At 63.4% G+C, this 23,484-nt stretch overlaps 3 protein-coding genes across 6 annotated transcripts in view; 1 reads left to right on the top strand and 2 right to left on the bottom strand.

Annotated features, from left to right (window-relative positions):
* Positions 1-2,399: 2,399 nt before the first annotated feature.
* Positions 2,400-4,987, bottom strand: LOC135404286 (inhibin beta C chain-like). The gene is made up of 2 exons (XM_064638994.1): positions 4,370-4,987; positions 2,400-4,114 (listed from the first exon to the last, which is right to left on the bottom strand). The coding sequence occupies exons 1-2, from the start codon at positions 4,944-4,946 to the stop codon at positions 3,363-3,365; spliced, it is 1,329 nt and encodes a 442-aa protein (XP_064495064.1). The 5' UTR covers positions 4,947-4,987; the 3' UTR covers positions 2,400-3,362.
* Positions 4,988-10,016: 5,029 nt separating this feature from the next.
* Positions 10,017-13,994, bottom strand: LOC135404292 (inhibin beta C chain-like). Its single transcript, XM_064639004.1, has 2 exons — positions 12,802-13,994; positions 10,017-11,521 (listed from the first exon to the last, which is right to left on the bottom strand). The coding sequence occupies exons 1-2, from the start codon at positions 13,127-13,129 to the stop codon at positions 10,779-10,781; spliced, it is 1,071 nt and encodes a 356-aa protein (XP_064495074.1). The 5' UTR covers positions 13,130-13,994; the 3' UTR covers positions 10,017-10,778.
* A 285-nt stretch (positions 13,995-14,279) lies between these two features.
* The window catches only part of R3HDM2 (R3H domain containing 2), a 32,822-nt gene continuing 23,617 nt past the window's right edge, over positions 14,280-23,484 (top strand). For 2 of the 4 annotated variants that reach the window (XM_064638944.1, XM_064638947.1), the window contains exon 1: positions 22,800-22,932. The gene's annotated coding sequence lies outside the window, so the exon portion shown is untranslated. Of the gene's footprint in view, positions 14,355-22,797; positions 22,933-23,484 lie in introns of those variants that run through there. The other 2 variants (XM_064638945.1, XM_064638946.1) reach the window with 2 other exon arrangements.

Raw genomic sequence — 23,484 nt, forward strand, 5'->3', positions numbered from 1 at the left:
GCCACCAGCCCACGCACACGCGGGGGGGGCACGGCCCGCGCACGGATCATCCCCTGCGGCCCGCACACGCGTGGAGGGAACACCCCGAGCCCAGGCGGGAGGCAGAGCCCACGCACGCTCGGGGGTCCCGTCCCACGCACCCGGGGGGGCCCGGGGGGGGTCGGGGCTGGACCGGGGGGGGCACGGCCGGGCAGCGCCCCCTGGTGGCCGCGGGCGGGGCCGTGGTGCTCCCCGCGCCGGTGCCGCCGGTGACCGGGACGAGCCGCGAAGGTGACGGGGCCGCGCTCCCGCTGAGCCCGGAGCCGCTTACCGGGATTACCCCGCTGGGGACTCTGCCGGCCCCGGCACTGACCCGTCCTGCCCGCGCCATCACGCACCGCGGGGCGGCTTCACGGCGGGGCCCCCGCCACGGCCGCGGGACCCCCGGGGCAGAGGGACATCGTGGGAACCGCTGCAGGACAGGATTTGAGGACCCCTCAGCTCCCAGCCGGGACCCGCACAATCCACCCCCTGCCTCAGTTTCCCTCCCCGCTGTCCCAGCCTGAGATCAGCTCCTTTCCCTGCCGCTCCCCCAGCACGGAGAGGGTGAGGAGGGGTCTCTGCTCCCCGGGAAGCCCCCGGCACACAGGGCAGGGGGCAATGCCGGCAGGGTCCCCCCTTTCCTCTGGCAGGAGGGGGGGGAACAGCCAGCGGGGTTCTGGGGTGCCCCCAGACTCTGCCACGGTTTGGGTTCCACCTCAGAGGCTCTGAGGTGGTGGGTTCAGGTGAGGGGTGGGCTCAGGTGAGGGGACGGGCTCAGGTGAGGGGGTGGGCCCAGGTGAGGGGCTGCCTCCATCCCCGTTTTGTAACGAGCGTTAAGCGGCTCAGCAGCTTTGCCCCTGAGCTGAGTGTGACCCCGGATAAGCTGCCCGGGGTCCGAGCACTCACCCCAAGCCCACCCTCCTCTCCCCACGGGACCATCTGCGCGGCCAGACGGCCCCAGGTCCCTTTGGCCACCAGCTCCGAGCCCCTGAGTGCGACCCACAGCAGGGCAGCCCCACCCGGAGCGGCCCTTAACCCGCAGCCCCCCGAGTCCCCCACCCCGCGGGTAATCCCGGTCTCCTGTTTGGGAAAGTCAAAGCGGCTCAGGGCAGGGCCAGCTGATCCCCCGGCTTAGGGATTTAGCGGTGCCACCGCAGCCAGCGCGGCACCTCGGGCGCGGGGGCAGCGTGTCAGTGTGTCAGTGAGTCAGCACCACACGCGCGTGGACACCCCCCCAGCCCACGGGAACGCACCCGGTGCCGCGGGGAAAACAGAGGAGAGCTTCCCTTGCCGGCAAAGGAAAACGCGGGTGCGGTGTCCCGGCGGGATGCTGATTCCAGGCGGGAATGCTGATGCGGGGAGGGAACGGGGAGACTCCGGACACCGCACACAGCCCCGGGCGCCTCCCGGAGATCCATCTCCCGGCGTGTGCAGGGCAGCACGTGCTCCGGGGACACGGACCGGGGCTGCGGGAGCGCCCGGGGGGGCCGAGGCGTCCTGCAGGTGCCGTTGGCTTTTCCCCACGCCGGGATATTTTGGGAGCGCGGCCATGGCCGCGGTGCCCCGGGGGGATGCCCGCGGCGCTGGCTGATGAAAGCTGCCCTTTGGCCGCTGGCAGGGCCAAGCTGGGAAAGCGAGGGGGGTTTGTCCCCAGATAAAACAGCCCCAAAGTGAGCTTTGAGCGGGTGCTTGCGCAACGGGGACCCCGGGGCAGCGTGTGTGGCATCTCAGCGGGATGAAGGACACCTCCCACCCCGGGAGCATCCCACCCGAATTCCAAACGAGACTCCCCGTCACCCACCAGCCCCTCTGGCTGCAGTGGGGTCGAGACTGGGGTCACTGGGTGGTGTTTAGGGGAGCACACGAGGGGCACTGGGGATTTGCAGTAGGGGCCCAGGATTTGGGGGTGGGCTGTGGCTCAGCATCTGAGGTCACCTCCCCGGAGCCAGAGCCTCCAGAGCTTTGTTTGGGATTGCTCCAGGTGGGGAACAGAATCTCCAGGTGGGGCAATGCCCCCCAGTACCTGCCCTGCTGGGACACAGCTTGGTTGCTCCCATTACAGGCCACCCCTCTCCAGCCCCCAGTGAGGTGATCCCTGGTTCCCAGCCCCCGCCTGATCCCTGGGACCCCCATCCACAGGGAAGATCCCAACCCTCCCCTCTGCACCCAGGGAGCCCCCCAAACCCCACAATTCCCCTCATCTCCCAGCACAGCATCACCGTGCAGCTCCTGTGCTGCTCCAGCCCCAGACCCTGAGAGACCTGGGACCTTCTGGCCAAGCAGGATCCTCTCACCCACCCCGTCCATGCAGGTGGTCCCAGGAAAAAGCAGCCAGAGCCTGGATATTGCGTTTCCACCCATTTATTTGGGAAGCCACACCAAAATATTATATAATAAATTAAAGCATAGGCCATGTGGGTGCATCAGGAAGGTGAGGGCAGAGCAGGAGCTTCAGCAGAGAGGTTGGAGCACCAGGAGTCCTGATGGCTGCAGGAACCTCTACTGAAAAAATTGGAATAGCTGCAAAACTGGAGGCACAAACCAAATCTGTACCTTTAGTGTGATCTTAAAGGCAGAGTCTGAGCCAGAACTCCCTGTAGGGTGGCACCAGGCTGGAGGAGACCTGGCTGGTGGGTGGGAGCAGGGGAGGAAAACCCAGGGAAAGGGGGAACACACAGGACCTGGAAGCTTGGCCCTCACAGCTCCGTGCACTCCAGGGAGCAGAAGACTGTCCAGTCATTGCTAGATTGGGGTTTTTGATGAAGTCACACCATTGACCCTCCTCTCCCAGGCCTGTTATTTGTGCTCCATTCCACCTGTCCCAGAAAAAGGCCTGAATTGGATGCGGGAAGGTTTTTCCAGTCGGGAAACAAGTGGGGCTGCCTTGTCCTCCAGCTGCCCACGTGGAGGAAGGAGACCTGTTCCCACACCCCACTCTGCTCCCGAGGAGGCCGAGTTCCAGACCAGCACTGGGCACCGAGTGTGAACCAAGCAGGGCCCCCTCACCCCACACCAGAGGGGGCCACCACCACCAGGAATGTGAGATCAGCTTGGGACCAGCTCCAGGGAGATGCCCGGAGTCACCACCACCCCCAGGCCAGGCTCAGGCAGTCTCATGGCCTTGGCTCCATCCCACGTGTCCCCAAAGACCCCTGTCCCAGGCACTCTCTGGAGGCAACCCCTGCTCCCTCTCACGAGACCCTCTCCCTCCCTCCCGACCTTCCCAAAGGGCTCCACTGCACCACGGGCTGGCTCCAGCTCAGGGGAGCTCTCCAGCTCCCTCCCCCTCCACCAGAGAGACAGTCCTGGAGAAGGGGGGTCCCAGCGCGGCTCCCCCAGCCCTAACTACAGCCACAGGCATCAACGATCATGTCGGGAATGTCAGTCTTGACGATGTTGCTGTTGCGGTCGAAGTAGAGGACGGAGAGCGGGCGGCGCCGCGTGGGGACGCAGCAGGAATGCCCCGACGCCTGCACGTTGTTGGCTTTGACGAGGTTGAAGACGGCCGTGTGGAAGGAAGAGGCCATCCCGGGGCTGCCTGCCACGTGCAGGGGGCACTGGCCCACGCAGTAGTTTATCTGGTAGCCCTCGGGCTTAATGATCCAGTCGTTCCAGCCGATGTCGCGGAAGTCCACGTAATAGTCCCTGCGGCAGCACAGGCTGGAGTTGGGGCTGCAGCGGAGGCTGCGCTTGGCCACGCGGTGCTCGGGCTCCCGCACCTTCGCCTTGGCCACCAGGAAGGGCTGGTGGGACCAGCTGGCGTTGAGCGGCGCCGCGATGTCCCCCCCGTCCCCGCGGCTCTCCAGCTCCAGCCGCAGCGTCCGGCTCTGCCCCCCGAAGAAGCTCTGCAGGGCCGGCAGGAGGGGGAAGGAGCGCCAGCCGCTCCCCGCCGCGCTCAGCCGCCTCTCCCCCAGCAGCGTGCGGTTGCCCCCCGCCACGGCCCCGGCCCCGGCGGCCAGGAAGATGCTCAGGGTGAGCCCGGGCCGGGGCACTCGCAGGTAGAGCCAGAGCTGAGCCTGCAGGATGCGAATGTCCTGGTCCTGCGCCTGGCTGAACTGGAACTGCAGCCCCAAACCGGAGGGAGATGCGAGATCTGAGGGGAGAAAGGGATGAGGAGGTGAGAGCTGTGGGATGCTGCCCCGCCATCCCGCGAGTCGCGGCCGACATCCTTCAACTTCTCAGGAAACACCTGCACGCTTTCCTCCCTCCCCGTGCCCCTCCCTCCCGTGGGAACGCTACCCCTGGAGTGGGGGGTCCCCGGGGCGCAGGACAGGGACCCCCCGCCCCGGGGCTCACCCGCGCCCCGCCGGGGACCGCGTGGGCTCCCACGGGGGTCGCGCAGCCCCACCTGTCTCCGCGAAGCTGATGATCTCGTAGCCCCGCTCCTCCTCCTCCTCCTCCCCGGAGGGGCCCCGGCGGGCGCCTCCCGCCTGCAGCCGCCGCAGGGCGCGGGCCACGGCGGCGCGGGGCACGGCGTGGGCGAGCCGCGGGCGATCGCGGAGCCGCAGCTTCTCCAGCAGCTGCTTCTTGGCCACCTCCTCCAGCAGCCGCCGCTCCGCGCCCGCCGGGCACGACGGGCAGCGCGGCTCGGCCGCCGCGCACAGCACGGCCGCCAGCAGCAGCCACGGGCCCGCGCCGAGCCCCGCCATCCGCGCCCCCCGGGCGGCACGGGAGCGGCACCGGGAGCGGCACCGGGAGCGGCACCGACGGGACGGGAGCGGCGCCGGCACCGAGGGACCGGCACCGAGCGGGCGGGAACGGGAGCGGGAGCGGCGGGACGAGGCGGCACCGAAGGGACGGGACCGGCACCGGGAGCGGCTCCCACGGGTCGGGAACGGCACCGGCACCGGGAGCGGTGCGGCGCGGCCCGCTTTGGGCACCTGCGGCCGGGGGCGGTCCCGCCGCCCCCCCCGCGCCCCCGCCATTGGCCGCCGCACCTGCCCGTCCCGTCCCGTCGGGGATTACCGGGATTAGCACCCCAACCCCGCCTCCCCGCGCCCGCCCCGCTGCCCCGGGGAAGGGGCTCGGTGGGCAGCCCCCCCATCCTGCCCCGCTCCCCACGAACCGTCGGGAGCCCGGGGGAGGAGCAAATAGCGGGGAGTGCAGAGGTGTGTGGGCGAGGGGCTCACCCACCCGTGAGCTTTGCCTGGCATCTGCCCCAGGCAGCCCCCCAGCTCGGGCAGCTGGATACTGAGCTCCCAAACCTGCTCCAAAACCCGCAGGAAGCAAGGGCTGGGGCAAATCCTGGCTGGTGGAGGAGACTCAGCCCCAGAGCAGCCAGTTGGAGGGATCCCTGCTCTCCTGCCTGCCCGTGGATCTTACAGACCTGCCCCCCAGCCTGGGCACTGCCCCCCGGGCATCCCTGAACCATCATAGCAGGGTCGGTCATGTTGGGTGCTGACAGAGGACCCAGCAGGGATCAGGGGGCTCCTGGGATGACCCTGCAGCTCCCAGGGACTGTCACATCTCTGGGCTTTCGTGGCTATCACCAGGTGATGGGTTTGGGGATCTGAGTCCACCCCTTGGATCACCTGGTCCAGCCTCAGCCCAGGACAGAGCCGGGAAGGGCCAGAGAAGGGGAACACAGTGTCCTCTCCACCTCACACAACAGAAAGGGGATTTGTGTGTCCTGAGGGCTCAGGAGGTGGCAGCCAGTGTCACATCAGCACCAAGATGTTCCTCGGGCTCTTTGGAGTGGGATGTGCAGCCCGAGCCGGGGCAGGGGCCGGCAGAAGCCTCCGGAAAGTGATGCAAGGTGCCACGTTGCCGGGGGATGGGCAGAGCCCGGCTGGGCAGGGGACCCAGAGAGCACGGTGGGAACTTGAAGCCCTGCCAGCGCTCGGCATGTCCTGTGCCCACCGTGCCATGATTCCAAGGTCTTGACCACACGGAGCCCCTGCCCCTGGCCAAGCCAGAGGTGCCATGTAAACACAGTGGGCTGTCTGGGAAAAAGGACCCACCGGAGGTGATGCAACCGCGGAGCAAAGGGGCAAAGGGCTCAGCTGGCCGGGCCTGCTGGCAGCTCCCAGAATAGCCCAGGAATGTCAACAGAGAGGAAAGAGTGGGCACAGGCTGGCGTGGGAGCAGAGATCCCAGAGGGCCTGGGAGCCCTGGCTGCCGGCAGGATGGAGCAGGTGGCACTTCCAGCCGGGCACAGGTGCCTGGAGCACACGGGCTCACGGGCACGGATGGTCCCACAGGGAGAGCTCCTCTACCCTGGAAGTGTCCAAGACCAGGTTGGACGGGGCTCTGAGCAACTGGTCTAGTGGAAAGTGTCCCTGACCATGGCCAGGGGTGGAACTGGATGAGCTTTAAGGTCCCTTCCACCCAAAACCATTCCGTGATTCTCTGATGCACATCTGCACACTCCCTTGCAAGCACGTGTCCAGGCCCAATCCCAAATATTTGGATTCCGGCTCTCATATCAGCTTCATGTCCACCACAAGCCCATTCCCCTGCCGTGCCGAATCTCTCCACCCCTGCCAGATCCTAGAGCCGGGCCCGGGGCTGTGGCACAGCAGGAAAAGGGAGACACAAAGCGTGGCAAACGGGCCAGGGGCTCTCCAAGCCCCCCAGGCTGGAAAGGGGGGGTGTCCCCAAAGGGATTAACCCCGTTGAACCCCGCCAGGGCCCCTCTGGGCGGTGCAGAATGCCCATTGCCCCTCGGGCTCAGCAGTGTGTGGGATGCTGCCCAGCCCCTCGTGCCCCCCAGCACGCGCCGGCCCCCCGAAGTAGGGCAGGGGTCAGAGCGGAGCTGCTCTTGCACCCATTGCATCAGTGTGTTGTTGATTAAGCGGTTCCCAGAAAGCAAAGCCCAGGGACTGACCCGACCAAAATACCCCCCGGGTCCCCCCCCCCCGGGCCCAGCACCGGTTGCACACACGGCTCCGGGGCCTCCGACCCCGCGGCCGGTGGGACGAGTGTGTGGCACCTGGTGACCTGCCCTGCAGGTGACGACGGGCTGGGCTCAGCACAGACCCCCCAGGAGCTCGTGCACCGGCGCCTGAGCGTGGCTCATGGAATCGTGGAGTCATGGATTCATGGAATCATGGAGTCATGGAGTCATGGAATCATGGAATCATGGAATCATGGAGTCATGGAATCATGGAATCATGGAGTCATGGAATCATGGAATCGTGGAGTCATGGAGTCATGGAGTCATAGAATCATGGAATCATGGAGTCATGGAATCATGGAATCATGGAGTCATGGAGTCATGGAATCATGGAATCATGGAATCATTAAGGCTGGAAAAGCCCCTGAGACCATCGAGCCCAACCCAGGCCACCACAAAACCATGTCCCCAGGTGCCACATCCACAGGTTTTTGAACACTCCCAGGGATGGTGACTCCACCACCACTGCCCTGGGCTTGACCACCCTTTCCATGAAGAAATTTTCCCTGATATTCAGTCTAAGCCCCACCCTGGCACAGCCTGAGGCTGTTTCCCCTTGTACCCTCGCTCCTTCCTTGGGAGAGGAGCAATGGTCACCACACTGGTGCCGCTGGCTGGGAACGGGCCGTGAGACTGGGAATTAAACATTAACTCCTCTCAAGGCAAGGGAAGGGGCTGTCAGAAATTCCCACCCCTCCCGGGAGCTGGCCCTGCCTGGGGGCACCTGGCACGGGGCACTCAGACCTTTGCTTCAGGGGCTGTTTACACTGGCAAGGGGTCCTTCCAGAGGGCACCGGCACGTCTGTCCTCTCCTGCAACGCAGACCGAGGGGACATCACCTCTGTCCCCCTCCGTGCCACATCTGGCACAGCCCAGGGGCTGGGTTGATGCCATGGATGCCACATCCCCGTGGCACTGCCATCCTGGTCCCAGAGGGAGCGTTCCTGGCTCCGGGGAATCACTTGTCCCTGACTGCAGCTTCCTCACCCAGTGGGAAATGCCACCTTGGAACTCCTGCTACATGGAATCCCTACCTTGGAATTCCCCCCGTGCTGTGAGTGGGGAAGGGGCTGTCGGCTCCATCCAGGTGCCCTGTTTGCCCTGGGAGTGGGCCAAGCCCCAGCTCAGGGTTTTGGGGTTGTGCAGCCTGAGCTGAGGGGTCTGTAGGGCCACGGGAGCAGCCGACATCTCTCCTGCCCCTTCCCTCAGCCCCCCATGTGCCCAGGGCTGCTGCAGCCTGGCAGGCTCGATGCTGGCTCCAGGGAAGTTGTTTGTTCAATAAACACAGACCGTGAAACGAGGCGTTGGAAAAAGAAGGGAAAAAACAAACACCGAACCCTCTTTGGGTTTGCACAAGTGGCCTTGGGCCCCAGACAGGATCGATCCCCGAGCCCCCTCCCTGCCCCTGCACGGGAACACTGCGGGGCCGAGTCCTGGAGGCACCTGGACACCTGGATCTGGGGACGTGGGGGGTCCCTGGACACCTGGATCTGGGACGTGGGGGGTCCCTGGACACCTGGATCTGGGACGTGGGGGGTCCCTGGACACCTGGATCTGGGACGTGGGGGGTCCCTGCTCCATCAGGGCTCGGTGGGAGGGTGTGTGCAACATGGGCAAACACTGACACCTGTCAGGGGTTGTTCCATCCCTGCTCCAAGGTGTCCCAGGTCCTCCAGGACATCCTGCTCCTGCTCCAGCTGGAGCAGCTCACAGCTCATCATCCTGGAGTGGACAGAGGATGCAAAGCTGGGTGGGGAGTGGCCCTGGCACCACCTCCTCCCTCTGGCCACCCTCTCCCCACCTGGACCAGCCCCGTCCCAGCCTCCAGGGTGGGACCACCAGTGTCTGCAGGGCGAGCCCCTCCTGGACTGAGGTGGCCCCTGGAGCTCCCCTCTGGAATCTCCCAGCCCAGCCCCCTCTCTCCCATCCCTCACACCCGGGGGGCACGGGGGGAGCTGGAGGAGCCTGAACATTCTGTTACCCTCTCTCCCATCCCTCACACCCGGGGGGCACGGGGGGAGCTGGAGGAGCCCGAACATTCTGTTACCCTCTCTCCCATCCCTCACACCCGGGGGGCACGGGGGGAGCTGGAGGAGCCCGAACATTCTGTTACCCTCTCGTCCATCCCTCACACCCGGGGGGCACGGGGGGAGCCGGAGGAGCCCGAACATTCTGTTACGTAACGGGGCCGAAGCGTCGGAGCCGCCCTTTGCCCTCTGCTCTCACGGCCCTGGCATGGCCCACTTTGCTGTCACCGGGCTGGTGGGGGGCACAGAGGGGGGGCAGCAGCTCTGGCAGAGGGCCAGGGGCTCGCTGAGGGGCTGGGGGGGCTGTAGGCGAGGGGAGGGCCTGGGTGCCGTGGCTCTCACCTGACAGTGCCCACCCACTTCAGAAGGGAGAACAGAGTCTCTCTTGTCTGGTCCTGATTTGGGACAAGAAGGGCCAAATCCAGGTGGTTTGGTGGGATGGGTGACTTGGCCCAAGCAGGGAATGGTGCTTCCCTGTGGGAATCACAAACCCCCTGTGTTTGGAAGGGTCTCATGCTGTGCCCTGGATCTGGCTGGGGCGAAGCAGTGTCTGCATCCCTCTGGGAAGGGCAGCTGAGGGGCAGAGAGCACGGGAGGCCTTTGGGAACAGTGTGGGGATGCCCAGTCCTGCTTCCCGGGCTTTCTGAGCCGCCTGTGCCAGGAGCACTGGAAGATGTGCTGGCTGACGACAGGGCACACACGTGTAACACACACACACCTGTGCACACACGTGGAACACACCCCCACACCTGTGCACACACGTGTAACACACACACACCTGTGCACACACGTGGAACACACACACACCTGTGCACACACGTGGAACACACACACACACCTGTGCACACATGTGGAACACACACACACATGTGCACACACGTGTAACACACACACACCTGTGCACACACGTGGAACACACACACACACGTGCACACACGTGGAACACACACACCTGTGCACACACGTGGAACACACACACACACCTGTGCACACACGTGGAACACACACACACATGTGCACACACGTGGAACACACACACACCTGTGCACACACGTGGAACACACACACACCTGTGCACACACACCACAGCTGGGAGTCTTTATTGAACACCAGGGATGCTCGGAGAGGGAGACACGTTCCTGCCACTGGGATCGACTTCCCCTTCCTTGTCCTCCTCAGCATCACATCCAGGTGAGGCCACAGGGATGATTGATCCCCTCCCCTCCCACCCCGCCCTTCCCCTCCCCTCGGTCCTTGCCAGCCCCAGCAGCCCGGGGTGGCCACTGCTGGGTCCTGTGTCGGTGCAGCTGCACCCACAACCCCAGGATGGGACAGCAGTGGGGCCACCCTGAGCCTCAGCGTCCGGCAGGAGGAGGGTCTGGAGTCCACCAGGAACCGCTCTGAGGTGCTGTGAGAGAAATCCAGGGGCAGATCCAAAGGGGGGAAAGAGCCGGGTGGGAGGTGAGTGAGCAGAGAACTTGCACATTCAGCATCACCCTGAGGAGGAACAAACCCCTCGGCAGGGCTCCCGTCTCGCAGCCAGGAGGCGGGAGGAGGGAGCCTGGCCCGGGAACCGGGAGAGGGAGCCTGGCCCGGGAACCGGGAGGAGGGAGCCTGGCCCGGGAACCGGGAGGAGGGAGCCTGGCCCGGGAACCGGGAGGAGGGAGCCCTGCCCGGGAACCGGGAGGAGGGAGCCCTGCCATGGGAGCCGGGAGAAGGGAGCCCTGCCCTGGGAGGCAGGAGGAGGGAGCCCTGTCCTGGGAGCCGGGAGAGGGAGCCCTGCCCTGGGAAGCAGGAGGAGGGAGCCCTGCCCGCGGTGTCCCCCCCTGCCCCGCTCAGGTGCAGCCGCAGGAGTCCACGATCATGTCGGGGATGTCGGTCTTGACGATGTTGCTGTCGCGGTCGTAGTAGAGCAGGGAGAGGGGCCGGCGCTGGGTGGGGACGCAGCAGGAGTCCACGGCCGCGGCCGCGCTGGCCGCCTTGATGCGGTTGAGGACGGCGGTGTGGAAGGAGGCGGCCAGGCCGGGGATCCCGGCCATGTGCAGCGGGCACAGCCCCGCGCAGTAGTTCATGTGGTACCCCTCGGGCTGGATGATCCAGTCCTCCCAGCCGATCTCCTTGAAGTCCACGAAGAACTCCTGGCGGCAGCACATCCTCGAGCCCGCCCCGCAGTCGACGCCGCGCCGGTGGACACGGTGGGACGTCCTGGCCCGGGCTCGGGCCACCACGAACGGCCGGTGGGAATCGCTGTGGTCAGCCAGGAGGGGGGACCCCCGGTCCTCCGGCACCTCCAGCTCCACCGTGAGCCGCGGGGTGTCCTGTCCAGAGACGCTCTGCACGGCCAGTCCCACGTCCAGCGGGGTCCAGCCGGGGCTCTGCACCTCCAGCCACGTCTCGCTGGCCACCGTCGTGTTCGTCCCCGCCGGGTCCGGCCACAGGAGCCTGACGGTGACCGGCTGTGCCCCGGGGCTGGGGGCTGCCCAGAACAGGTAGAGGGTGGCCTGCAGGATCTCTGTGCTCCTGGCCAGCTCCCGGGAGAAGCGGAAATGCAGGCGGACGCTGCGGGAGGTGGAGGATCCTGCGCGCGGAACCGAGAGCGGGGTCAGGAGCGAAGGGCTGCTCGGGACTCGTCCCACCCCCCCTGCCACGGGCAGGGACACCTTCCGCTAGACCAGGTTGCTCCAAGCCCCATCCAACCTGGCCTGAAAAAATTCCAGGGATGGGGCAGTCACGGCTTTTCTGGGAAATCTATTTCAGGGCCTCACCACCCCCATGGAGAGGAATTCCTCCCAATATCCCGTTTAACCCCACGCTCTGGCAGCCGGAAGCCGTTCGCCCTTGTCCTGGCACTCCAGGTCCTTGTCCAAAGTCCCTTTCCAGCTCTCCTGGAGCCCTTTTAGGCACTGGAAGGGGCTCTGAGGTCTCCCTGAAGCCTTCACTTCTGCCTTGGCTGCGAAGCTGCTGCTCCTCCCGGCCGGGGAAGGGCTGAGGGGGCCGTGACAGCACTCGGGGCTCCTGGCACAGCTCTGCCCATGAGGACACAACACCCCCCCGTGCTCCGAGCCTGGGTTCATCCCCCGGCTCGGTTCCAGCTGACGCTCCACCAAGCCAGGAGAGAACCCTGTTGTCCTGGAGTGTGGGAACACAACGTGCCGTGGAGCAGCTTTGTTCCCGCGGGGCTCCGAGGACACGGGGGCCAGCGAGGGGAGCGGAGCCCCCCCACATCCCCACGCGGAATTCGGGCCGGGAAAGGGAGGGTGCAGGATGCTCTGTGGGGTGGGATGCTGAGCCTGTCCCTCCAAGGAGACACAGGATACAGGACTGGGGAGAAGTGGGTACAGGACCCTGTTTTTCCAGTGGTGCTTCCCAGGACCCCCGAGCGTGTTTTGGGGAGCTCAATTCAGGATAAGGGAATTCTGAAGCGAAACTGGGACAGGCCCCTTTGGGTGGGATGCAGAGGCACGGGGGGTGCAGGGAATGGATGGGCTGTGCAGCCCTCAGTCCTGTGGGCTGACAGGGAATCGAAGCTGAAAATCCCATTTTGGAAAACCCGTCCGTCTGACCCTTCCACTCCAGCTCCGGGGGGAGGGTCCGGCAGAAATGGGCTGCAGGGGACACGACACAGCAGCACCTCCGTGCCCTGTGCCACCCTCCCACCCCAGCACGTCCGGGAGCGGCAGGGCTGGGATTTGCTTGGGACGTGGATGCAAAGGTCAGGGATGTGGAGCCTCTCGCTCCTTCCAGCAGCAGCGTGACCACCATCCCGGCTGCACCTCCCACCTCCCGCCGCCTTCCCACGGCACGACCCCCCCCTTCCCTCCGCACCCCCCCCCTCGCGGGCCGCGGGGCCGCACACACCTGACTCGGCAAAGCTCAGGACCTCGTACTCCTGCAGCCCCGTCCCGGGGCCGTCCCGGAGCATCCCCGGGAGCGCGGCCGTGTCCGAGCGCTGCTCCCGCAGCCTGCGGAGCGCGGCCAGCAGAGCCCCCCGCCCCGGGGCTTGGGGGGCGCCGGGCCGGGCCGGCAAGCGGAGCTCGGCCAGGATGCTCTGCTTGGCCAGCGCCAGGAGCGCGTCCCGCTGCGCGCCGGGGGCCAGCGCGGCCACCCCGCAGGCCGGGCACCGCTCGGCCCTGGCAGCTGCCGTCCGCAGGAGGCTCAGGAGCAGCAGGGCCACCGGGACCGTCATCTCCGGCGCGGGGGTCCCAGCGGGCGCGTCCGAGAACCGGGACGGGACAGCGGCGGGGCTGGAGCGGGCAGCGAGGATGGGCTCGTTCTCCTGACGTGGCCGCAAATATTGGCTGATCCCGGGCGAGATAAACGCCCCTGCGCTCCCGCGGAGCCGCCCGGGCGCGGGCAGCGCGGCGAGGCCGCCCCGGTTAAGGTGGAGCCGGGCGGGCGGTGCTGCTGCTCGGGGGGCTCGGCCCGGCGGGGCGGGGGGCACGGAGCCGGTCCCACCCCGGGGGTGCCCAGGGTGCAGTGGGAACCCCCGGAGCGGGGGGATCCCCGCGGCACGTGGGATCCACGCCTGGCGGGGGGCATCTCTGGAGGTGGGGGATCCTCAGAGAGGGGGGACCCCGGGGGGCTGGAGGACCCCGGGGGATGGGGGATCCTGGGGAATAAGGGATTCCCGAGGGTCCTGGGTGATTAGGGAAGCCTGGAGATAGGAGGTCACTGGGAAGGGGGGATCCCTTGGCAATAGGAAGATGGGGGACGCCGAGGGGATGTGGGATCCCGGAGGATGGAGAATCCCCGGGGGCACGGGGGGTTCCTGGGAGATGGGGGACTCCTCGGAGATGGGGGACCCCTGGGAGATGTGGAATCCCGGGGGACTGCGGATCCCGGGGGGATTTGGGACCCCCGGAGATGGAGGATCCCGGAGGATGGAGGATCCCTGGGGACGGAGGATCCCGAAGGGATTTGGGACCCCCGGGGGGGTCACCCCCCTGTCCCATGTGCCGGAGAGGGCGTGGCCACTGCTGATGGGCGGAGCCCGAAACCGCTTTAGCCCCGCCTTAGCCACGCCCCTTTCCCATAAAAGACTTCTCCTCGCCAGGGGGCGCCCCCCGCCCCTTCCGCCCTTCCCGCGTCTCTCCGGTTGCCGCGGCAACGGCGGGGCGTGGGCGGCGCGCGGGTCGCGCGGTGATGACGTAGAGCGCGGTGACGCAGCGCGCACGCCGCGGGGGAGGCACCGCCTCCTCTTTTTTCCCTTTTTTTTTTTTCCCGTTTCTTTCCCCGTTTTTTTCCCCCGTTCCGGCCGCCCCTTCCCCCCCGCCCCCCTCCCTGCCCCCCCGCCCCCCTCCCCGTCCTGTCCCCCCTTCCGCCGCCCCGCCCGGGCGGCCCGCGCTGGCCCAGGCCCGGCCCGGCCCGGGGTGGCGGCGGCGGCCCCGCGGCGCAGGGCCCGGCCCGGCCCGGTAAGTGCGGCGGGGGCGGGGAGGGGTCGGAGCGGGGATGGGGGCGGGGGCGGCCGCGGGGACGGTCCCGCGGTGTCCCCGGGTGTCCCCCGCGGGGGCCGGAGCTGCTCCCGCCGCGGCGCGCCCGGAGGTGCTGCCCGGTGCTCGGGGCACGGGCTGGCCCGGGGCTGCCCCTCCCGGCGGGTGCGGGGTCCCGTTACCGCGCTGCCCCTCCCGGGGCCGCCCCTCCCGGGGGTCGCTCGGTGCGGGGTCCCCGGGCCGTGCGGGACTCGCTGCCCGGAGGAGTCTCGTCCCGAGCCCCTTCCCCCGGCGCGTTGGCGGAGCACGTGGAGCCGGGAGCTCCCGGGCAGTCCCGGGAGAGCCCCCCCCGGTCCCGGCTCGCTGGACGAGGAGCCACAGGTGGGAGAGGAGCTCGGGGCCCTTCCTGGGGACGGGAGGTGTTCTGGAGTCCTCACGGACAACGGCTTTGCTTTGAAACGCAAATAATTCCCGCTTCCTGGGCCTCCCAACGGGCGGGAAGGGGCTGGAGAGGGACTTGTGTGCGGGTTGGAGCCCGCTCGGGAGGGACACGTGGAAAGGTGGGTTTTGTTGCTTCTTTCTTGGTGTTCCCGGCCCTGGGACCATTGAAATCCTCCTGGGGCTTTTTTTGGGTACCTGTAGGAATGTAGGATGAGAGTTGCCTCTGACTCCTTGGCGGGAGGTGTCAGAGGTGAGTTGGTGTTAATGAAAGTGTTAATTAGAGTGTCCTCGGGTCTGTTTGAAACGGGCTGGTCGAGGTTGGTGCTTCTGAGCAGTGTGGGAGCAGAATCCCTGCTGTTCATCCCTGAGCACTTTGACTTGTGACCCCTCGAGGAGTTTAAAATTCCCTCCTCTTGGATTTTTGGATGTGTTTTTTTCGGTCGTGCAGCAAAACCAGGTCCCAGAGTGGGGAACTCCACGTGGCTGCTCTCCCTGGGGGCTGAGGAGCTGGGATTCTGCTGATTCCCAAGGGCTGGGAGGAAGGGCAGCATCGCTCGGGCTCGCAGGAACTGGGGGGAATTTTGTTGTTCCTCGTGGGTGCCACAGGTTGTCTGAGCTGGAAAAGGGCTTGGAGGGAATGCCAGAGCCCTGGAAGTGTCCAAGGGACACTGGGATGGGGCTTGGAGCAACCTGGGCTAGTGGAAGGTGTCCCTGCCCGTGGCAGGGGGTGGGACTGGATGGGCTTTAAGGTCCCTTCCCATCCAAACCATTCCATGAGTGGAGGGGTCTGGTCAACTGAATTAAAGGGAAGGAAGTTGCTGTGGGAGAAGCAGCCCCTGCTGTGGAGAATATCCCTGCCCAATCCCTGCTTCCAGCTGTTCCCCAGGACCCCTGGGGCCGGCTGTGACACCGGATCCCTCGGCGGGATCGAGTTCCCCTTATGGCAGTGATGCCACTTGTGCTGCTAAATTTAAGGCTGTGTCAGCACTGCTATTTTTAAACCCCCGTTTTTTTTGGGGGAAAAGCGCCTGAATCGCCCCTTTGAGGTGCCTGAACCACCTCTTTTCACCAAACCTCCCTCCCAGTCCCACTCTCTGGGGGTCTCTCCGCTGTCACTTCACCTCCTTGTCTCCTTTGACGTGAAATTAGAGCCAGATCAGTGCTTGTTTTAATCAACTGTTGGTTGTTTTCAAGGCTGCCCCGGGGGGGGACACGGCGGGATCTGTGTCCAAACTTTCCAGAGCAGCTTTTGGAGCTCCTCTCCCTCCCCAGTCACTCACGTGCATCAGGTTTTTGGTCGCTCAGCAAGTTACTCCCGAGCAATTCCGGGCAGGAAACGGCCTCGAGCTGCAGCAGGGAAGGTTCAGGTTGGACATCAGGAGGAATTTCTGCATTGGCAGGGGCTGCCCAGGGAGGTTTGGAGTCCCCCCCAGCCCTGGAGGTGTCCCTGTGGCACTCAGAGCTCTGGGCTGGGGGACAAGGTGGGCATCGGGCACAGGGGGGATCCATGGGCTGGGAGGGCTTTTCCCACCTCGAGGATTCTGGGATTCTGTGGAACAAGTGGCAGAGCTGATGGTGCTTGACAACCTGACAGTGCCTGACAGCCCCTTCCATGAGAAAATCCCTCCTGGTGTCCAGCCTGACCCTCCCCTGGCACAGCCTGGGGCCGTTCCCTCTCCTCCTGTCCCTTGTTCCCTGGCAGCAGAGCCCGACCCCCCCTGGCTCCTCCCTCCTGTCAGGGACTTGCAGAGCCAGAAGGTCCCCCCTGAGGGGACCAAAAAGGAGCTCCCTCAGTTCTCCAGCCCCTTCCCAGCTCCCTTCCCAGCTCTGGACACGCTCCAGCCCCTCAGTGTCTCTCTTGCCCAGAACTGGGCACAGCCCTGGGGGGGCTCAGCGGTGCCAGCACAGGGGGACAGTCCCTGCCCCACTGCAGCCCAGCTGGGGGGGGAGTGTTGGCCCAGCAGGACAGGCTGGTGGCTCCCAGCTGCCCATCAGTGCCGGGATTCCCTGGGTTTGGGGGGCCCTGGGAAGGCTGTTCCAGCCCAGGCTGGCTGTGTGTGCCGCAGGCTGAGTCACCGCTGCTTCCTGGAGGATTTGGGGGCTGATGGAGCGTGGGCAGGCCCAGCCCACTCACCACAGCAGCTCCTTTGGGGTTGGTTTTTTTTTTTTAATGAAGTTTTGAAATTTTGCTCTTGCTTTGACACCGTTTTCTTTGGGAAATGAATTTTTCCCGAGCTGAGTTTAGACACAGGATCTGCTTTATTTGGGGAGGTGTTATCCCGGATGCTGGGGAGGTTCAGGTGGGAATTTCCATGAGGAAACAGGATCCTGTGCTGCTGCTTCCCCACGATCAGGAGCTTTGAGCCCAGTCCTGGTGGGATTTGACCCTGGAGTGGGGAAAGGGGGTGGGTGGCATGGAAAAGGAGGATCCAGAATGTGGGGAATGCTGAGGTGTTGTGTCCTGCCTCCATGACTGCTCTGTCCCATTCACGTGGCTCTATCCCAAATTTTTGGGGTATCCCTTCCCCAGGTTGGCTTCCAACAGGTGGGACCAAGATTGTTCCCTTCCCATTGTTCCATGGGATTCCTGGAAAGAGCTGGATGGACGTGAACCCCTCACACATTCAGGGCATGATCCACCAGCACAGAGCTCCCCAGAACTGGGAACAGTCCCAAATTCCCCCTGGGATGTGTCTGGGAGGGCTCAGCAGCCTCGGCAACCCTTTGCTGGGGTGCTGAGAACAACTCTGCCCTTTTCCCGGGGAATTCCAGGATGGTCTGGGTTGGGAGGGACCTTAAAGCTCCCCTCACTCCGACCCCCCGGCATCCTTGTGGGTATTCCCAGCCTGTGGATGGATTTTGTGGGAATTCTGGGTTGCAGGAGCCGGGTTTGCCACTAGTGGGAGCGTCGGGAGCTTCTCCTCCACCTGGGCCCTGACCAGAGGCTTTTTTGGGAGTTTGTGTCCTGTCAGTCCCCCCCTGGCAGCTCCTGTCACACCTTCCATAGGTTTACTTTCATATTTGTGGGAAAGGCTCCAAAATATTCACGGGAAGCTTCCATGTACGGATTTATTGGGTTCTAGTTACCTCTATTTGGTACTATTTTAGTCCTCCTTATAAAAATTCACTCTGTGTTGTCTCATCAGTGGCAGTTTCCCATCTCCCAGGTCCCTGGGGAGCTGGGATGGTTGTTCAGGAGGAAGCAGGGAGAGATCTGTGTCTTTCTGGAGTTATTTTTGAGGCTGAGAGGAGGGGAGAACTCAGCCATCTGCCAAAGTGTTCCTGCAAAAAGCCCATTTTCCCCTCGGAGCATCCCGGTGGCAAACTGGGAGAGAGGGGCTGTGCCTGTGGCTGAGGATAATTAATAATTAACAGGGGCTGGGAAGTGGGTTTGGTGTCTGGGAGGGGGAACCCTTGGAGCTGACAATGATCTTCCTACCCCCCTTCTGTGTCCTGATTCCCACCACGAAAACACAGGTGACACCTACACTGTTCAGGCAGCTGAATATTTTAGGGTAGCACGAAGTTTGCTGGGTTTGGGGTATTTTTAGGAGGCAGGAAGGGTGATGGAATCCTGAGACAACAGTTTCCCACTTGTTGCCTCACAGGGAGTGGTGTTTGTATGGTACAGTTATGTATTTTTAATATATATATTATATTTTATAGTATATTCCTCTATCTATATATACTGTGTATTTTACAGTAATTTCTATAGGGTTTATATATCATATATATGTTATGATATATTTATGTGTTTTGATATATTTTATATATTTTATAGTATGTATTTTGATATTTAATATATCTTAAATAGATATTTATATATAATATGATTATAAAAATATATTAAATATCAGATATTTATATATAAGATATAATATGATTATAAAAATATATTAAATATACTTATTAGTATATTTATGTATTTTTGATGTATATTATATTTTTTATAATAGATTTATATATTTTTGATATATACTATTTTATAGTATACTTATATATTTTTGATATATCCTATTTTATAGGATACTTGTATATATTTGTGTATTACCTGTATTTAGTGGGATGGAAACGTTGGGACAGTTGTCCAGCAACTGGTGTTATGAATGAGGAGTGGCAGTGCCTGGATTTGGGATGGCACTTCCCATCCTTCCTCCAGCGCCAGGTTCTGCTTTTTGGGACTCTGCCTTGTTACAGGGCTGGGATCCAGGACGAGATCCAGGCTGGGATCCAGGCTGGGATCCAGGAGGGACAGCCCAGGACGGGATCCAGGCTGGGATCCAGGCTGGGATCCAGGAGGGGATCCAGGCTGGGATCCGGGCTGGGATCCAGGAGGGGATCCAGGATGATGGGATCCAGGAGGGACAGCCCAGGACGGGATCCAGGCTGGGATCTGGGATGGGATCCAGGATGGGATCCAGGAGGGGATCCAGGAGGGGATCCAGGCTGGGATCCAGGAGGGACAGCCCAGGACGGGATCCAGGATGGGATCCAGGAGGGACAGCCCAGGCTGGGATCCAGGCTGGGATCTGGGATGGGATCCAGGCTGGGATCCAGGCTGGGATCCAGGATGGGATCCAGGCTGGGATCCAGGAGGGACAGCCCAGGCTGGGATCCAGGATGGGATCCAGGCTGGGATCCAGGAGGGACAGCCCAGGATGCTGCTGCCAGGACCCTGAGGATGGGGCTGAATTCCCAAATAAAAGGGGATGTGCAAACAGGGGCTGGGCCGGGTGTGGAGCCGATCCTGAGCTCCAGCCCCCCGTCCTTCCCTCCCGATCCCGAGCTCCAGCCCCCCGTCCTTCCCTCCCGATCCCGAGCTCCAGCCCCCCCCGTCCTTCCCTCCCGATCCCGAGCTCCAGCCCCCCGTCCCTCCCTCCCCTTCCCCCGTTCCCCCGGAGCGGCTCGGGCTCTATTTTTGCCCGGGCCCTGCTCTGTACTGCGGCATTTCTCCTCCTGAATTATTTATCGGGGACTGGAGCTGAATGGAGCGGCTCCGCCCGGCCCGTCCTGCCCACGTGTCTGCCCTGAGCCATTGACACATTCGGTTCATGGCACAGCCGCTCCCGGGGGGGTCCGGGGGGGTCCCAGGCCGGGCCGGGACCACCCAAATCTCGGGCCGGTGTCTGCTCTCCAGGCCGGGCCGGGCAGGGAGGGGGTGGTTGCCATGACACCGCAGCCGAGCGGGGTTTGAATGGAAAGGCCCTTTTTTTAAAACAGAAAATGGAATTAGATTTCCCTGTGCTGCCTGGAGACGGGGGCCAGCCCGGGAAGCGTCACCTCCGGGGGGAACTCGGGGTTGGAGATGGGGGGTTTGGGAAGGTCTTGGGCCTGTGGTGTCTGTCCCAGAGCGTTCCCTGCAGCACCTGATGTTGAGTCAGCCCAGGCAGCCACACTCCAGCTCTTCCCTGCAGTCCCTGTGCCCCTCGTGTCCTTGGAGCGTGGTCCTACCTGTGCACCCCCCTAATCAACCCCAGGGGTGGCTGCTGCTGGGTGCAGGGGGCAGGGCAGGTCCATCCCAAAGAACAGCCAAGATCCAGCTGCTGGAGGATTTCCCTCTTCCTCCTCCCCGCTGGCAGGAGTGAGGCTCTTTGGTCCCAGACTCTTTGGTTTGGGGTTTTCCCCTTTTCCGAGGGGAGTTTCCTGCCCTGGGTGGGTACATAGATGCATGGGATTCCCTTGGCAAAGCTCTTCTCCCTTTCCAGCCACTGCCTGTCTCTGGGGGGCCCAGTCCTGGCTGCTGGGGGGGGCTTTGCACCAGTGCCACCCCCCCAGTTTGGTGTCACAAGCCCTGACTTTTCTTCCCCTTCCAGTGGGATTTATCCACCTCTGGCTGTCCTGTCTCCTCATGGAAGCTGGGCTGGCAGGTGGAGCCTGGGCCATCCATGTCTGCCAGGGAGGGAGGGAGGGAATGTCTTGCTGCTTTTCCCTTTGTTTTCTCGGGGATGTGGCTGTGCTGGGCTCTGGCAGCTTCCCTGTGATCCAGGAGCACCGACAGTACCTGGAGCTGCTGCATCCCTCCCGTCCCTGCTTTCCCTGACCCAGTTTCAGTGTGTGGATGTGATTCCAGAGCCGAGGGTTCTCGGATTGAGAGGCAGGGACCTGCTCCAGGGGGCTTTGTCCAGGCTGCTGGAGCTGACTCAGCCTTCCTCCTCCTCCTCCTCCCCCCCAGGATTTACTGTCTCCCATGGAAGGGGAGGGATGCAGCTCAGGAAATCCTCTCACACACGTGCTCCATGGGGATGGAATGCTGCCAGCTCTCAGCGCTGGACAGGGATTTTGGAAAGAGCTGGAGGAGCCTGGAGGAGGCTGCACCTGTGCTGTCTGGGGCAGGTGCTCGTGTCCTGGGGCTGGAGATTCTCTCATTCCAAAATCTGCTGATCCACCTGCCCAAGTGGCAGAGGTCAGGTCTGCAGGCTCTCAGGGAGCTGCTTTTCCTTCTGCTTCCGAACCCATGTCAGGGACTCACAGCGGGGTCTCGACAGAGGTTGCAAAGCCAGTGGGATGTTTGGGATGTTCTTTGAAAACAGGGAGAACAGCATCCCACATTTTCCCACTGTCCAGCACTGATCCTGCAGGGCTCCAGCACCATCCTGAGTGATCCTGAGGCCACAGCTGCTCCTTGGCAGGACAAAGCTGTTGGCTTCCCTGGGTTAGGGGAGGTTTGAGGGCTCTGTGTGGAACAGGGATCCTCGGCCTGGGAATGCTTCCTCCATCCCTTTCTGTCACTCCTTCCCTTGCAAAGGAGCTCCTGGAGCTGCTTCAGGGCTCAGAGCTCCGGGTCTGACACTCCAGGGCTGGGAATCAGCCCAGGAGCTGATGCTGAGGTGTTCCCCTGCTCCCTGGGCTGCCACAGGGAGTCACTCTGAGCCTCTGCTGAGCCATCGTGGAGCTGCTGCTGCTGCAGCCAAGGCACTGCTGCCCCAGGGGCTCCCTGTGCAGCCCGAGCTCAGCTGGAGCCCCTCATCCTCCTTGGCCTGAGCAAGAAAAAGAAATGATTGAAACCATGAGCGAAGTGACCCCTCAGAAAGGCTGTGACAGCAGAGACAGGAGCAGAGCAGGGCTGGGACCTGCCTGGGGCAGGTGGGGGGGTTCTGTAGGGTGTTGTTTGTGCACGTGAATCCTTCTGGAGGCTCTGATGCCTCCTGTGGTATCTGCCATCCCCTCTTTCATAGAAGCAGGGGATATCCTGGGCTGGGAGGGACCCCCAGGGATCATCCAGTCCAACCCCTGGCCATGCAGAGACACCCCAACAACCCCACCCTGTCCCTCAGAGCGTTGTCCAAACCCTCCTGGAGCTCTGGCAGCCTTGGGGCTGTGCCCACTGCCCTGGGGAGCCTGGTCAGTGCCCAGCCACCCTCTGGGGGAAGAACCTTTCCCTGGGATCCAGCCTGACCCTGCCCTGTCCCAGCTCCAGCCCTTCCCTGGGTCCTGTCCCTGCTCACAGGGAGCAGAGGTCGGAGCTGCCCCTCAGGAGGAGCTGCAGCCCCCGAGGAGTCTCCCTTCAGTCTCCTCCAGCTGAACAAACCCAGTGCCCTCAGCTGCTGCTCCAGACCCTTCCCCATCCCTGTGTCCCTCCTTTGGACCCTCTCCACCAGCTTTAGACGTTTTTTACCTCGTGGTGCCCAAAGTGCCCCCAGGACTGAGGTGAGGCCGCCCCAGCTCAGAGCAGAGTGGGACAATCCCCTCCCTGCCCTGCCCAGCGATGCCCTCAGGACACAGAGACCCTTTGGGCTGCCAGGACACTCTGCTGACTCCCATCCCACTCCCCATCCAGCAGGACCCCCCCGTCCCTTCCCGTTCCGGGGCCGGTGCTGCGTCTTTAACGCCGGCTCGGCGCGGAGGCAGCTCCATTGAAGATTTGAAGGAGAGCAGGAGGGGGTGTGGATGTGGATGTGGCCATTGGCAGAGCTGCGCTGCCATCCCTGGGAACAGCTGGGATCTGCCTGGCGGAGCCCCCGAGCTCTGGGAGCCGCCGCAGGGATCGGGATCGGTCTGTCCGGGGCTTCCCGGGAGGGGTTTTGTGTCCCGGCAAAATTCCTCTGGAAGCGGCCGTGGCCATGGAGTCTCCGCTGAACCCGGGGCACAGCTGACCTGCTCAGGGGGCAGAACCACCACGGTGAGTTTATTTTTAGAACCGGGCTTTAATTGTTTGGGGCTGGAGAGAGATCAGTGAAGAGAGTTTTCTTTTCCCCTCCCCGGTGCAAAACGCAGCGGAAATGTGGGCGAATATTTCGGGAGTGGGGACCTGACACTGTTCCCTCTCCGGCTGGTGAGTGCCAGGATCTCTGCTGCTGGATGGGGTTAATTTAAAATGGAGCTGGACTAAGTGAATATGTGGCTCTGGGGTCGGGGTCAGCACTTGGGAGCGGGAGAGGAGCTCTGCTCTTCCTCCTCTCCTGCTCTGGGGATGCACCTCCCGGAGAGAGGGAATCCCCGGCCGGCATCCTGTGCTCTGCCCTGTCATTAAGGAGTTCCCCTGACAGCCTCAGGGATTCTCCTTGTGCTCCCGGTGTCTGCAGCTTCTTCCTGGGCAGTCCCTCTTGTTTTGCAAAGGCAGACTCTTCCCAGCTCCTCTGCTGGCTTTGATTTTAATGGATTTATTGGTTTGGAGCTGGCTAATTGATGAGGAATGTTGGCTCCTGGGCTGGCTCTGTGCCATGTGACGTTT

This window comes from Pseudopipra pipra, chromosome 30, assembly GCF_036250125.1.
Source record: "Pseudopipra pipra isolate bDixPip1 chromosome 30, bDixPip1.hap1, whole genome shotgun sequence".
Lineage (NCBI taxonomy): Eukaryota > Metazoa > Chordata > Aves > Passeriformes > Pipridae > Pseudopipra > Pseudopipra pipra.

Coding starts and splice junctions, on each gene's coding strand:
- LOC135404292 (XM_064639004.1), bottom strand. CDS start 13,129: ATGACGGTCCCGGTGGCCCTGCTGCTCCTGAGCCTCCTGCGGACGGCA. Junction 11,522..12,801: donor CCTGAGCTTTGCCGAGTCAG/GTGTGTGCGGCC, acceptor TTCCGCGCGCAG/GATCCTCCACCTCCCGCAGC.
- LOC135404286 (XM_064638994.1), bottom strand. CDS start 4,946: ATGGCGGGGGCGCGGGGGGGGCGGCGGGACCGCCCCCGGCCGCAGGTG. Junction 4,115..4,369: donor CATCAGCTTCGCGGAGACAG/GTGGGGCTGCGC, acceptor TTCTCCCCTCAG/ATCTCGCATCTCCCTCCGGT.